At 45.3% G+C, this 16,290-nt stretch overlaps 1 protein-coding gene across 1 annotated transcript in view; it reads left to right on the forward strand.

Annotated features, from left to right (window-relative positions):
• The first annotated feature begins 482 nt into the window (after positions 1 to 482).
• The window catches only part of MINPP1 (multiple inositol-polyphosphate phosphatase 1), a 34,592-nt gene continuing 18,784 nt past the window's right edge, over positions 483 to 16,290 (forward strand). Inside the window, exons 1-4 of the mRNA XM_053306402.1 lie at positions 483 to 1,122; positions 7,349 to 7,546; positions 10,956 to 11,053; positions 11,661 to 11,794. Coding sequence (XP_053162377.1) covers positions 483 to 1,122; positions 7,349 to 7,546; positions 10,956 to 11,053; positions 11,661 to 11,794 — 1,070 coding nt within the window. The remainder of the gene's footprint in view (positions 1,123 to 7,348; positions 7,547 to 10,955; positions 11,054 to 11,660; positions 11,795 to 16,290) is intronic.

Raw genomic sequence — 16,290 nt, forward strand, 5'->3', positions numbered from 1 at the left:
GATGGTGGAGGGGTCAGAGGTCAGGCCAAGAGATCTGGGATACCTGGGTAAACATTTGGGGCTTGCAGTCATGGCTAGTACCACTGATGGTTCTCTGCGTTGCTGTCCAATCACAGCGAAACTAATACCCAGTGTTTCTTCATGGTTTCGTTTAGGCAGTTGTTAATAAGCAGGAACCCATCTTCGGCGCAGAAATGACCACTCTCTGGAGCTTTTGTTCGAGTCTATAGCAGGGGAGGAGCAACGGGCATGCTTCTAACCGAGGGCGCCTGCGCTTGCCTAGCAATGAGAGCCGATCGGCCATGTTCAGTGAGGGCAGTGGAACGGTAGGTGAGCAGCGTCTCCCTCCCGCCCAATCAGGGGAGAGGAACAAAGTTGCGAGGCGTCCCTGCCGTTTCCAGCCGCCGCGTAGAGCCTCGCCTCCTCTAAGCGGGACCGGGTGCTCCAGTCCGGGCTGCTCACGAACACAACCCGCCGCCTAAATGTCGGGCAGCGGCAGCCACCGCCGCCCCTACCATGTGGCCGGCTTCCTCTGGCCGCTACTCTTCCTCCTGGCGCGGGGCCCCGCTGAAGCGGATGCCGAGACGGCCGAGCGGCTTAGTCCCTATTTCGGCACCAAGTCCCGCTACGAGGAGCTGCACCCGAACCTCCTGAAAGAACCGCTGTCGCTCGGCCCGCCTCAGCCGGGCTTTCCGCTGCCGCCGGCCTCCTGCACGCCGCTCCAGCTCATCGCCGTGATCCGCCACGGCACCCGCTTCCCTACCCGCAAGCAGATCGAGAAGCTGGGCGCCCTGCACCGCCTCATCCTGCAGAGCAGCAACCGCAGCGGCAGCAGCAACGAGAGCGAGCCGTCGCTGCCCTCATGTCCGGCCGCCGAGCCCTTGGCGCGCTGGGACATGTGGTACCGGCCGGACATGGATGGCAAGCTGGCCTCCCGCGGACGCCGCGACATGGAGATGTTGGCCAAGCGGCTCTCTGCCCGCTTCCCCAGCCTCCTGGTGCCGCGGCGCCGCTTCGCCTTCGTCACGAGCTCCAAGCACCGGTGCAAGGACAGCGCCGCCGCCTTCAGGGAAGGGCTCCGGCAGGCGCTCTACGGCCGGCAGTCTGGATCTGAAAGTAACGGTGAGCCGCTTGCTTCCCCGCTTCCTCCGCCTCTTCCTTTTAACGATAGCTATTTGCATTTGAAGCAAAAGTGTCAAAGCAAGCTTGAAAGAAAGGCACCCTTCACTCACGTGTTTTATACTGTATGCTGTGGTGCCTTAATTTGTAAACCACCCAGAGATTTTATGTGGAGTGGTATATAAATGCTATAAATAAATAAAATGCCAGTTGCTTTAACTGGTAGCAGAGCGCATGGTGGCAGTTCAACTCCAGGTGTTTCTGGATGTATTGAACCTCTTCTGATCAGATTTCCTGCATGGGTTTGGTACTGGCAGCACTTTGGTGGATCATCTGTGCCAGAGGCGGACTGGGAAATTCTGCCCTGCTGGTTGTTTTGGGTCACCTTATGCAGATAGGGGCTAGAAGGGCATCGTTCTGTGATGGCTTCAGCCCTTCCTGGAGATCAGTCCCAGGTGGTGCTCTTCCATCCCATAGTCTTTGGTTTATGAAATACCACAGGCATCTATCTTGTTCTCTATGCTCTTAAACATCAATATGTAACCTCTGGGTAAGGAATTGGGAGGCTTGGATGGAGATAGTCTGATTATGCTGATGAGAACTCTACCTCTCATCTCCAGCTTCTGATCCTAGGGAGGTAGTGAAAACCCTTAATTGGATTCTGGTTTTGTATCCTGATTTCTTCACAAACCCTGGTTAGAAAAAGGCAGGATTTGCTGGGTTTGGACACTAGAGCATACTTAGCATATGTTCAACCAGCACCGAAGCTTAAATTTTTCTTCTCTGGTGTATGTCAAGGGGTGGTGCACACAAGCCTGAAGCTCATGAATGTTGTGTAGAACCAGATTAAACCATGGATCAGCATGACATCTCGGAGTGTGCACAAACAAAAAACCGTGATGCCGTACGGGATCAGTCAAACCGACTGGTTTGTTTGGCTGAACCGGTTCAGCAGTTTAGGCGGCTAATATACTTGTAAAGGGGAATCTGGTGGGGATTCCCCTTTACAAGTCCAGGGGTGGGGGTCCCTGGCAATGGTAAGGGTTGGCTAGTGAGGGCAAGAGAGGTAGTAATATCTTTACCTGGCCGGTGTGGCTGCCGCTGCTTGCCCTCCTTAGCCAGAGGTGTATCTAGGGAAAATAGCGCCTAGGGCAAGCACTGAAATTGCGCCCCTGTCTAAACATCTGACACCCATCCTTCAGATGTTGCCTCCAGACTTCCTCACGGAAAAAAAGAACAGAGTCCTTACTGGAGCAGTGGGTCTTCCTTGGCCAGTTAAGGGGGTCCCAATAAACACCCAATCTTGGCACCCTCTGGAGCCAGCCTTGCTAAAGAATCTGGAGGGGGCAGGATCTGTTCCAGAAGAGCCTGAAATTAATTATTTAATTATTCAGGATATTATTTAATTATTCAGGATATTGGCCTGTCCAGAGAGATCTGAATCTCATCTTCTGTAAACTGTGCGCTTAGAAGGGGGGGGACATTGCCCAAAGCAAATCTGCATCTCTGAGCTGCAAATGGGCATCTTCCCTTGTCCCAGATTTGCTAGCCTCATCCCAAAAAGGTTTTAAAGTGTTACCTCTGAGTCTAAGGTAGGGGTACATGTGCCCCAACAATGCTGCCTACAATGGGAGATCTCCTCCAGATAGGGAGCGACGAGTGAGAAATCCCAGTACTGTACAAGGGCAAGTTAGTCCTTCGCATGAACATGGACTGGGAGACCCCCCTCGAGGGAGGAGGAGGAGAAGCGGCGGTGGGGATTGAGAGAGCAAAGTTGCCTCCCTCTCCCTCACCCCACAACTTTTGCTTGCCTCCTGCTGCCCAATACCCCCCAGCCCTCCCCACCCCTAGGAAGTGGAGGGGAATCCAGTACCTGTTTTCCCCACAGCGCCTTGTTCCTGCTACGCTGTCGATCTTTGGAGTTTGAGAGAAGAGAGCACACCAGGCTTTAGGCTCTGTCATCTCAGCCTGCTGCAGGCATGCGTGGGAAAAATTGCCTGCTGGGTAAAGCAAACTGGTCAGCTGGGTGCTTGTCCTCACTGCTGCCTCTGTTCACTGCTCCCATTGGCTGGTGGCGGCACCACCGGCCAGTGGGAGAAGATGGAGGCAGCAGCGAGGACGGGAGCATGTGAACGAGGCTCCTCAGGCACACACATGGGAGGGCAATGACCAACATAAGTCACATGATGGGGGGGCCTTCTTGCGAATGTTCCAAAGACTGCAGCAGCAGGCAAGGCATGCACACAACAACTAGTAAGTCACAGAGATTCGGGCAGTGCGGGGCGCCTGGAGGGCAACGGTGAGTGGCTGGTGGCTGCCTGCATGGCATGGTGGAACTGGAAGGAAACATTGGCAGGCACTGGTAGTGGTCACCCCCCCTCAAGTTGCGCCCAGGGCACGTGCCATGGCTGCCCCACCCTAGTTATGCCACTGACCTTAGCACAGCCTCAAGCATGTGCTCTGCCTTCTTTAGGAAACCATCTGCGTGGCGGTGGAGCGGTTCAGGCCTCCATGGATGTGCGAAGCTCATTGGCATCTGCGCCATATGCACAGATGCTCGAACCGCTCTGCCACTGCGCAGGTAGTTTTCTGAAGAAGGCAGAGTACGTGCTTGGGGCCACATCAAAGAGGGTGAGTAAGGCTCTTATTACCTCCCTCGCTGACCCCGCCCAACCGCTCATTCTTGCTAAACTGGTTTGTCCGAACCAGGCCTGTTTCGGTTTCATTGTGGACCAAACGTCCCTAGTTTAGTCCATGATCAAACCTCTGAACCAGTCCGGTTTGAGGTAAACCGGTTCGGCCACCAACCATTTGTGCACACCCCTAAACCAGACCAATGTATTTCTCAATATTGTGAAAGGAATTGCATATTGTAATTTCAAAACCTTTTTGGCAGATCATGACATTTAGTGCTTTCAACACCATGTATCCCTGTTTTGCATAACTTAAAACAAGTGCGTCTTTTTCCTTTGTAAAATATTGATGTGTATATAGCTTGATGCAAATTTCAGGCAGTATAGAGATGTGATAAATAAATAAAATGTGCAATATCTTGGGACTGATTTCAGGCAGCAATTACTGCAGTTGGTCTCCAGGTCTGATTCTCAATAAGCCTTTCTGTGTGTACCATTGAACAAATGAATAATATATTTGTCTTATGGGCTAGTAATAGTACTTGGCCTAGATACTGTCTTTGAAAAAATAGTGCTCTTCTGTTGGGCTAAAAATGAGAGAAAAAGACTGTAGCTGTACTACAGTCCTGGGTCTGCCACTCAGCAGCAGAACACTTGCTTTCCCTGCAGAAGGTCCCCAGTTGGACCCCTGGCATCTCCAGGAAGGGCTGGGAAAGGATCCTACATAATACCTTAGAGAGCAGTGTGGACTATACAGAGCTAGATGGACTAGTGTCTGACTTGGTATAAGGCAGCTTCCTGTGTTCCTGTTACTCAGGGCCTATCCATGAGGCAGCCATCTAGCAGTTTTATACTTCCTGCAGATGTTGGACTGTAATTCCCATCATCCTTGATTATTGGCCACTGTGGTTAGGGATGGTGGAAGCTGTAGTCCCACAACAGCTGGAGTGCCAAAGTTGTGCAACCCTGCCCGAAGGAACCTTGAGATCTGCATTGAGAATACAGTTTTCAGCATTCCTTGGGAAGGGGGAAATCACATTAAACTGCTTGGTGTAGATATGCCCTGACTCACATCAGCCGTATAACTGTTTCTTAGTATTGTGGATTAGAAAGATGGGAAGCAAGACTGAAATAAGAATCCTAATCACTGATTACCTTGATGCTTCTCCAAGGGATTTAAGTGTTGTTGTTTTTCCAGACCTGTTAAGGAATGTAGGAAGGACCTGGGTGAATCTGCCAGTCACTTGCTTCAGCTTTCTCTTGCACACTCGGTGTGTAAGTCAAGCCTAAAATTCATTCCAGAGGCGACCAACAACTTATGAGATTAATAAATTTAGTAATTCAGTAATTTTAAAACAAAAGTGGATAATGTTGGTGATATGTTTTATTACTTTCAGATACACGTTACCACAAAGTAGTCTTGATTCCATCTTAGATAGGTATCCCAGCACCTGGGCTCCTGCTACTGTATAAGAACATGTCACTAAGAGTGAAGCTCCCTCTGGTGTGTAAAAGGAGAAGATCTCAAAGCTTGCACTTTTGGTTTGAATCAAACCACAGTTCCATATATTGTTTTTCATATTTGTATACCACCTGATATGTTTATCTCTAGGCAGTGTACACAATTTAAAAAACAACAACAATTATGCACAACAGTATTGCATGTGAATGTGAGGATCTGCAATTTGGTTCAAATCAAAGTGTGCCTTAAATACTAAGTGTTTTGAACTTTCAGAAACAAGGGCTAGTAATTACCTGGGAAGACAATAATAATCTGAGAATTTAAGCAAATTGAAGAACTCATACATACATAGAAGACGTACGAGTAACCCCTGTTAACACAGCAAAGAGGCACCTTTCAAAGTGATAGCTTTCTTATCCCTGTTAAACCCTTGTCACTGGCTCTTGCAGTGTGTCTATGCATTATTGAGAGACCCTTTGGGATAGTGATGCCTTCTCTATCTCTGAGCCCTTCTTCATGATCCATGAGAAGGGTCTTGAGGAGGTGGAGAGGAAATCTCAAAAAGCTTATCTCTCCCACAGACGATCTTCTCTGTTGGTCTGGGCGCAGAGATTATGTGCCCAGACATGCAGCTGGCTTCTCTGGCAGCGCGGCGAGTCAGGGTGCCTGGAAGTGTTGCTCTGCCCCACGGAACTCCCATAATGCACCGCGTGAGTGTATGGTGCATTATGAGGATCCTCCTGATGCTGGCCCCACAGTCTCTTAGCCCTGGCTGCAAGGAGCCGGGGCTGGCAGACGATCAGGAACAAAAGAGATGCTTGCTCTCTTAACCCCATTTAAGAGGGTGGCTGGCTTGCCAGGTTTGCCGCTGAGGTGCTGCCGGGATTGGGTGCGATCTCATGCACAGGCTAGACTAGGCTTTGCTAGCTCAGTTTTGCCTGCACGTGAGAACAGCCTCTCTCTCTTTTGCTCTGTAAACTGCTTTGAGTACTTTGTTGTTGAAAAGCAGTATATAAATATTATTTTATTTTATTTTTCATTTTATATCCCGCTCTTCCTCCAAGGAGCCCAGAGTGGTGTACTACATACTTAGGTTTCTCCTCACAACAACCCTGTGAAATAGGTTAGGCTGAGAGAGAAGTGACTGGCCCAGAGTCACCCAGCTAGTCTCATGGCTGAATGGGGATTTGAACTCGGGTCTCCTCGGTCCTAGTCCAGCACTCTAACCACTACACCACGCTGGCTCATTCAGATTGCTTCAGTGGGTTATTCTGGCAAGATATATTAGGGGTCTGTTAGAGGCATCTCAATGACGATGGTGACTTGCCTGTCCCTGGCTACTAGTATCAATCCCACAGTGTTCTTTACATGAGGCTTTCCTCACATTTCCTTTAAATTTTGTGTTGGTGTATACCACAGAGGTTGATTTTAGTTCCCTTTTGTAAAAACCTGTGGCAAGAGAACAATATATAAAATGCCTGTTCTCAAGAGGCAGCTATCCTCCATTCACCCAACTCTGAGCTGTTCTTATTTTGAAACAGTAGCCTTTAATTCAGTGACCTGGTTCAGATGTAATGGGAAGCCATGGTTTCCCACTACAAGAATGTGCTTTGGAAAGCTGCAGGACCCTGCCTTCTCTTTTTGTGCACAAGAGGAGGAGATGTGACGCTTCCTTTTTTAGTTTGAACTAAACCACAATTCCACATTACTTATGAACTCTGCAAACTGCAGCTTAGTTATTAAAGCCAAAGGAGGAAGCTTTCTCGTCTCACATGCAAACCAAGCAAACATGAGGAGGGGAAGCAGGTGAGCCTGGATCTCTCTGAGGCTTGTTCTTGTAGTGGGAAACTATGGCTTCCTGTTGTTCCTGAACCGGATCAATTTCTGATAGGTAATGGATTCCGTTTTAAAAGATTACCTCTGGACTGTAATATTTGCTTGTCTTAAATTCATATTTCATTTATGCCAGACTTCTAAAAAGGGAGCCTTCTATCATTGAAGGCTTTTTTAAAACCACCCCTCAAAACTCAGTTTTTCATTGCCTGCAATCTGATTTTCAACCCGTTCAGTTGCATAGAAAGCTTGTACACAGAGAAGGAGGTTAACGAGGCTTTTTCTTGCCTTTTACTTTCAGCCACAATGACAGAGGCCCTTGAAATTAATGATACGTTGATGAGGTTTTTTGATAGCTGTCAAAAATTTGTAAGAGATGTGGAAGACAATATTACAGCTATGCATGAGGTGGATGCCTTCAAAGAAGGTCCTGAGATGATGAAGATTGTGAGGAAAGTTGCAAATACCTTGTGTCTACCAACCAGTGACTTAAATGCAGGTATCACACTATCTTTCAATGCTACAAACTTGCCTATGTTTGCTACTTGCTTTCTATTGTGATGAAAAAAACCCAGCTTTAAATGTGGAACAGATCTGAAAAACGTAGTCTGTAAAATGTGACTAGGAAACATGTAATACTTGTGTATTTTTAGTGCCTCACCACTCTTAGAGATTGGCTGACGTGAGCTAAAATGTTTGTGTTAACATATTCCACAACACAGCAGTTGTGTGTGCGAAGACATGCACAGTGTGTGCGCACACAAGTACATACTCACATTTTCCACCCAGAGCAGAAACTGAAACCTAATTCATGCTTATGTGGTAGCTTGGAGAGAGCAGGCAGTCGTTTTCCACTGAGCCACATCTAGAAGTATTGAAGATGACTGGAAAAACTTTGTATGGCGAACTGTGGAATGCAGAAAGAAAAATAAACCTGGGAACTCTTTCATACAATTTGCAGGTAACAGTGCACACAAAATATTTAACTGCTGCAGTGCTGCTGACAAAACATCCACTAGCAGCAAGTTCAGTAGTGGTAGTAACTAACAACATTTTTGCCACCACCCATTGCTCACATTTCCTTTTAATAATCTTTGCATCACTGTATATCAGATGTTGATTTCGGTAGCCTTTCCAAGGCTCAGTGGTAGTGTATCCACTTTGCGTGCAGAAGGTCCCAGGTTCAGTCCTGGGATCTCCTGGTCGGGCTGAGAAAGACTCTTGCCTGAAACCTTGGAGAGCCACTGCCAGTCAGAATAGACAATACTGAGCTAGGTAGACCAATGGTCTGACTTGATACAAGGCAGCTTCCTATGTTCTGTGTTCCAAAGGAGACCAAGCAATTAAAAACCTAAATCCATTGTGCTCCAACTTTGGTCACATTACAATTTGTTCAATGTTTGTGCCTCTTAATAATGTCTTTCATATGGTCACACTCCCTAAAATGAATTAGAGCCCTGTATGTTCAATGTATGTACAGTAATACACTTGTTTGTACCCTGCATTTAAGGGGGCCTCTAAAATGAGTGCATGTACAGCATATCCCTAGCAAATTTTAATTTTCCAACCATTTCAACATTTAAAATACAACAGAATATCACACAAAGACAATCAAATACAAAAGAGTAAAAGCAGCCTAGTATTTATCAGACAAATGAATTCAGTTTTGTAATTGCAGCAACACTGTTGGCTCTTAAAAAGGCAACACAAACAAATGTGCCTGCTGCTTCTTTCTGATGAATATGGAAAGGGTGGTGTGATGGCACAAGTTCTCTGGGAGCTCATCTTAAAGCTCAAAAGGTCTTGTTGCTTCTATCACTCTCATTAGGCAAGGCAGGGGAGTTAGAACAAGAACGCAGTTGAAGATTTAATAGGTGGTGCACCTCATGCCAGAGAGATGCTGTCTTAGATGTGTAAATATAAATAAAGCAGGAGAGGTTGTTTCAGTATGTTCTAGTATTGAGCCATCATAACTTCCATTTCTCACCTCATAGCTTTAAGAAAAGAGATTTGGGTATCCTTTAACAAAATGGGATGTTGTTGCTGTTAAATGTATAAAGGTGTGGTTCTGAGAATATCATTGTTTCTTGTCTTCACTACAGGATGGGTTCACTTGGCGATTTGAGCTAGCTGTAAGAACAGTAAGGTCCCTTCAGTGGACCTGTATGTACTTATAATTCCTTCAAGTAATATAAAATTATCAGTGGCTAATATTGCATGCACTGAATAACATTTCACATGTGCAATGGGTAAGGGGAGAGTTTTGCTGATCTCCCCTTCCCTCTGCAGGCCTCTGTGCATCTTGAAAATATGTCCCTGAGTAATGCAGGACTTGGGAGGCACAAAAGGCTGCAGAAGGAAGCAGGGGGAGGGACTGGTAAAAATTCCATCCTCTGTCATTGCATGCACAAAAGTTATTTGGCACACACTTTAGCCTGGTTGTCAGCCAACTGGCTTCTTAAAGATAACCAAATCCAGTTCAGTTTTATTTCAGTCTCTGGAATAAACAGAAAGTAGACAGATTAAAAACTTTAAGCATTATTATTATTAGTAGTAAGTTTATTACGGTCCTTAGACCACCTTTTAAAGCATTAATAACAATTCATCCTAAAGTATTACAGTTGGATTAAGTATTAGAGACTGTCAGATTGTATTAGCCACTGCACAAAACGTGGCTATATTATATGTAATGTCAGAATCGTGGTCAGCGAGAAGAAACCAAACAAAAAACTCATCTAAACAGCCTGGAAAATGTCTTGGTAAAGGAGCTATAAGAGAAATACAAGAATATTGATAAAAAGTACAGAATAATAAAACATGAGTTATAGACTCAACTTCTCTATCTCCATAGATAAGCAAATGTTAACATGATTCATGTTTTGAATTTCACTTTAATCACTTAAATTTTAAGCAATTCAAGTAAGAGTTGCAGCAAGCTGTTGTCAGAATATATACGAACATGATCTACATCCAGACTAGTGTAACACTAGAGTAATAGGGAAAGATATGCACCTCTAGGTAGTTTGCAGTGCTCAGCAGTGTTGCACAGCCACTTGTGGAAGACCTTCTCCAGGACCCATACAAGGGTGTACAAGGCATTGTGCTACCACAAGAACTAGTCAGGGAAACAGGTTCCTTTCTTTGCCTGACATAATCGTGCTATATCCTTAACAGTACCACATCAGCACATACTAGTGTAACACTTGTCTGGCTATATGCCAGTATGTTTTATGGCATCATGAAAGGTATCAAGATTTTTGCAAATGTTGGAAGGCTATTGTATTAAATTCTGCTTTGTGGCCTTACAAACAAGAGTTGCATTCATTTGCATCAACTGATTTTAAATCAGTTGGAAGGTTTTTGGACAAAGTTGTGAATATTTCCAGAAGAATATGTATGTATGCATATTCGTATATGGAATTATGTTAACTTAAAACATCTTTATTTCTTACGTACCATTATCTGCTTTGTACCATATTCCTTTTACACCATATTTAGATCATATATTAATAACAGTTAAGTGTTTATGAAAATCTGGCTTCATGAATGCCTCTAGTTTTGCAAAGTCAGGGTTCAGCACATGTCCATGTTGGCTTCAGGCTGAAAACTATGGAAAATGTAGTAGGCTGTGTGCCTGCAGTTCCACAGGTGAATGTTAAGCACAAGAGAGAGGGAAAGGGCTTCTTGGCTTGCTTTCTGCTTAGTTCTAGGATTGCCTCTTGTTTGTTCTGCACCTGCATGACATTTCTTCAGACAACTCAGGTGATTTTTGCGAGCTGCCATTTCTGTACAGACATTGCATTTAGTGACCAGTGGCATCTGGCTTGATCTTATTGCCAACATATTATTTGGCTTTGAGGAGAAGAATAAATAACCTTAACATCAATTGTTGCTTATCTCTACTACAGATTTGATTCAAGTGGCATTTTTCACATGTTCATTTGGGCTAACTTTAAAAAATGCCAACTCCCCCTGGTGTTCACTCTTCAGTAAAGAAGATGCCGAGGTAAGTGCTAAGCATGTGTCTGTCACTTTAATGAAAAAAATCACAACATACTTCAAGCCAAGCAACAGACTTCAGTTGCTCACCCCATTTGTAGTGAAAGGGTTGTGGATGGGAGTAAACCGCTGGTGTGCATAAAGCCAGGTCTTTCCCTAGCTTACATTTACTGGACCGGGTCTCACGATCCATGAGACCCAGTTTTGGGAAGGGAGCGGGAAGGGCGGGCTAAGCCCGCTCACGAGCGAGGAGGGAGCCCTGGGTGGCCAGATTGGCTGCCCACATGATGGCCGGCTCCGAGACGGATCCGCTGGGGAGCTTGGGGGCCGCGCGGCCCCCGGAAGCCCCAGTATGCCCTGTGCGAGTGCGCAGGGCATACTGGGAAGACCCCCGAGCAGGGAGGCGGCTTTTAAGCCTCCCGCTGGGGGTCTACTCGCAAGTCGCCACGGCGCGGAGCCCGGTGTGAGCCCGGTGGTTCTGACGACCAACAGAAATCGGGCTAACCACTGCTAGCCCGATTTTTGTTGGTCGTGAGAATAGCCCCACTGAATTAGATCTTATTGCAATAATGTAATCCTCCTTGTGTTACCAAACATTTAATGTGTGATTCTAGGTACTTGAATATCTGAATGACCTAAAGCAGTACTGGAAGAGAGCATATGGATATGATATCAATAGTCGCTCCAGCTGCGTTCTTTTCCAGGATATCTTCAAACATTTGGACCAAGCAGTTATGGAGAGTCAAAGGTAAACTGGGGGGCGGGGACTCTCTTTTGTGATTCCATTCCTGACAGAGGAGACTCTGTTGTTGTTGTTTTTAACAGGTTCATAGCTACTTTTTGTGGTTCAGCCAGTATCAACATGAGTCTTTTGTGGTGTTGAAGATAATACAGTCATCCTTTGCCAACTGTGAGGGTTCCGTTCCGGGAAAATGTTGCAGTTGGGAAATTCACGGTTGGCAAGGCATTAAAACCAATGGGAAACAGGGTTAGGGCAATCACGGTCGTAAAAAGGCTGCAAAATACAGTTAAAAATAGAAACAATCACCCCCTGAGCCCCAGAAATTGCAAAAAAAAGCCTCCCTGCATAGCCCCCAAATATCTCCAAACCGTGGATACTTGGGCCATGGTTGGCGAGTCCTGCCACAATTTCCCAGGCACGGATACATAAAACCGTGATTGGGAAACCTGCATTTGGCGAGGGATAACTATACTATAGGTATGTACATAAGGGGTGGGGAAGAAGGGATTGGGTTCACCACAGCAGAATATCTTGGAACTACTAAGATAATGGAAAAGTTTGTGTCTTCTGCATCTATAGCAGATTCAAAAAGCTTCATCTCTTTTTATACACAGTCGCTTTCTTGCATTAGCTAGCACCTGAGCCTGAAAACATTGATTTCGATAGAATTTCCACTTGGGGCATTGAAGTGGAAATTCTGCATACTTTGCATACTTTGATAACTGCTGAATACTGGGATGTAGGTTGTGTTAGTGAGCCAGAAGTACTTTTCATGCTTAACACAAACATTTATCATACTTTAAAGTGGTGCTCTGTGCTGCTTCATGAAGGAACTCTGTTGAAACACAGGTCCAGCTGAGACACTACGAAACTATGGTTTGTTGTTTACAAGGACAAGCTTCCGCAAGCCTCAGGCTTACGCGATTCCCCTCCCCCCTTTATTTTATTTTAATTAATTAATTATTATTTTTGAAAAATCATATCGCCCCATATTAGTAGCTCTCGGCAATTTACAACAAATAAAAACAACAAAAATTTAACATTTTAAAAACCTTGGAAGGTCAGACTAAAAGAATGAGTCTTAAGGGTTCTTTTGAAGGCCAGTAATGTTGAACTTTAGATTTCTGTGGAGAATGCATTCCACAGCCTAAGAACAGCTGCAGAGAAGGCCCATTCCTGAGTTGCCACCAGATGATACTGTTGAAGGTAACTGCTGGAGATGGACCTCTCCAGATAACACTAATGTGTGTTGGGGATCATGTAGAAAATGTCCTCTAGGGTAATCTGGTCCTAAGCCTTTCAGGGCTTTAAAGGTAACAACCAACACTTTAGTTTTGTCTGGAAGCATATTGGTAGCCAGTGTAACTGTTTAAGAATAGACATAATATGGCCCCTCTGAGTTATCCCAGAGACCAATCTGGCTGCCGTATTTGGAAGTTACTGGATGATGTACAAAGGCAGCCCTACTTAGAGAGCATTGCAGTAGTCTAACCTGCATCTCCTTTAGACATGGGGGAGGGGGGAGGCTCCTTCTGGTTTGCAACAAATAAGTCTTTTTTGGTCCAGATGCGGCAAAGTGTAGCTCTCAAACAAATTTCTTAAATCAGAGTTTTACCCTGGTGTAATGCTTTCCTTTTTCTCATAGGGGTGAATTGCAGCCATTCTTTCCTCATAAAGGGTAAATAAAGAGTGCATGGGAATACTATTAGGATGGGGGCAAAACCTGATTATTCTAACATCTTTCTTTCAGAAGATATTTTATACAGTTAGCATTTGATTTTATACTTGCTGCTCTATCGTAATATTTTTAATGGTTTTTGCAGTTTGGCTTGCTTATTTTATTGTTGTTAATAACTGTGTATACCACTTTGCTCATGAAAGAGAAGTGTAATATAAATACATCTGAGACGAGTCCCCACCTGTATCTGAAATTGCGGATCTCTTATACCCAGCCCATGCCTGCATAGTTATGGACTGGTTTGCAGTGCACAAGGTAGTGCAATTGGTATTGAGCTGCACAGTAAAATTTTACATAGCCCTACCAAATTTTAATCAGTCTGTTTTAAAAACAAATAAAAAATAAAAAGATCTCCTAATTTCACCTGAGCAAAACCAGTTTCAATCGTTGTAAAACTTATATGCAGTGCTTTGGCTTGGCCACCCTTGAGAATATGTCCTCCATAGGAGAGACTTATTCACAGCTAGTAGTATATATCACGGCTAGTTATCAGAGATGTGGGTTTTCTGGAATTTTTTCCCATACCGCTTTTTTTCTCATTTACACAAAACTTCCTCTTTTCCTGACAATCTTACTATGCAATTTTTTCTGATGTCCTAAATAGGTTGTGATCTGAAATATTTGATTGGGTGGAGGTGGGAATCAGCAAAGACGTTTAATGTGGTTTAAATGTTATATTGAAGCAAATGCAACATTTGGTTGGAAAAGTGCAACCCTCAGGGACATATTTTGGTAATGCACAGTGGGCTTCAGTGGATGGGGGGGATTGGCAAAAGTGGCCTCTTCCCCCGTTGCATGCAGCGGTATTGTGTGCAGTGCCTGTCTGGATGTCAGCCAATGAATTTTTAGAAATGGAAAATTTTCAGCCACACAGCTCTAGATTTTATTATAGAACCTGACTACAAGTGAGGGTGACAAGCTGCGTTGTAGAATGTGCTGCTGATCCCTCTCTGGAGAACACTGGCCCACAAGAACACAGAAATTGGTTGTCTTTACCTTAATTTATAAGGATTTAAATCAGAGTGGTCGCCCGTAGACTACATTGGATAGTGAACCAGTCTTGCTTGGTGCAGAACTGCAGACATAATGCTTCTAATCATGGTTCAGAGCTAGGAACCATGCTATGAGCTCACAGATGGCCAGTGCACATGCACAGCAGCCTCCAAAATGGCCGCTGCCAGTGCAAAGAGGCCCAGAATAGACTGAAAACCACAGAACTGGGTTGTTATGAGACCGGGGGGAGGGGGAACTGCTGGAGACCCCACCCACTGGAATGGCAGCAATCCCTGGAGGCAGTGAGTTGTTGTTTTTTTAAATCGCATTAGAACCCCGGGACTGGATGGGGGGCAGGCGGGGTTGGCTTGATCTTGAGCCAAATTAGGCTTGGTTCAGCCCAGGAGTGAGCCCTCGAGCCAGCCAAGTTCAATGTCGAACCAGTTTGCACATCCCTACTGCATGATGGTTATAAGAAATTATGGAAGGGAGGAGGGAATATTGACGAGAGAGGAGAGAGATCCAGTCTCCTAACCGCGGTTAGGATCTTCAGTTTTTGGGCTTGGTTTTTTGTTTATAATTAGAAGAAGATTAGAGAAGTGGCACAAGGCAAGTGTGTTTAATCTTTCCAATCCCCTGCCATTGCCCAGTCTCAATAACACTGCTTATACTCCCTCCCTCCCTCCCCCCATGCTGCTATGAGCTCTGTGACAAAACATACATATAGTTGTATGATTCCAGTATATTTTCTCCCGTGGAGCGAGTAGCATTTGGAGTGTGAGGTTATGACCTAGGAGGAAGGGTTTACCCCATCTTGTGCATCTTTCCAAATCTTCAAGGCAGCCAAGTGAGACTGCAAATTAGTAAGAATATATATGTATTTTTAAAAATCCTATTTTTATGGGAGGAGATCTTGATTATGGATCTCCTTCATTATGTATGGCTTGAGGCTAGTGAGGAACTTGGTGTTGTTCCATCTCATAACAGTTGATGGCAGTATAAACCCAAGATGTTGGTAGAAGTTTTGAATACAGTTTTATTAAGCATAATGTTAAGTGCCTTGTTGCCTTTCCAGCTATTTCAGTAAGCATTTCATAACCCACCTGAGGTAAGTCATGGTTGAATTCTACAAACGGGCAAAGACATGTGCGGATTAAGTGACTTGTTATAGTGATTCTAGTTGCACGTTGACCCAGTTTATCGATATCAATAAACCATGCTTTAGCACACGAGCTTAAGGGAGCTATGGGCTTGTACACTTCCCCTCGCTTCCTTGTCATGTGTAAGAAGAGAGTGAAAACTTCTGCCTTCACTGTGAAGAACTAACTGCAGTTCTGCAGTACATATTAACTCTAAGGAGAGAAGTTTAACTAACTAGATAGAACTAGAGGTGTGCACGGAACCACCTACTGCGGTCCGGCACTGGGGTGGAGGGGTACCTTTAAGGGTGGTGGGAGGGTTTACTTACCCCTCCCACCGCTTTTCCGCTTGCCGCCGTAATCCTACGTGTAATTGGGGCGGCAGGATACCTCCCTGCCGCCCCAATTACACTTAGGATTACGGCGGCAAGCGGAAAAGCGGCGGGAGGGGTAAGTAAACCCTCCTGCTGCCCTTAAAGGTACCCCCCCACCCGGACCGGACCGCCCAGGTCCGGACCGCTCCGGAGGCTATTTCAATGGCCTCCGGACCAGTCTGGGCCCATCCCTAGATAGAACTAACTAGGATATCAAATAATGGCTTGTTTTTGGTTTGATATCCCGGCTTGTTTTCT

Source organism: Hemicordylus capensis, chromosome 3 (assembly GCF_027244095.1).
Source record: "Hemicordylus capensis ecotype Gifberg chromosome 3, rHemCap1.1.pri, whole genome shotgun sequence".
Lineage (NCBI taxonomy): Eukaryota > Metazoa > Chordata > Lepidosauria > Squamata > Cordylidae > Hemicordylus > Hemicordylus capensis.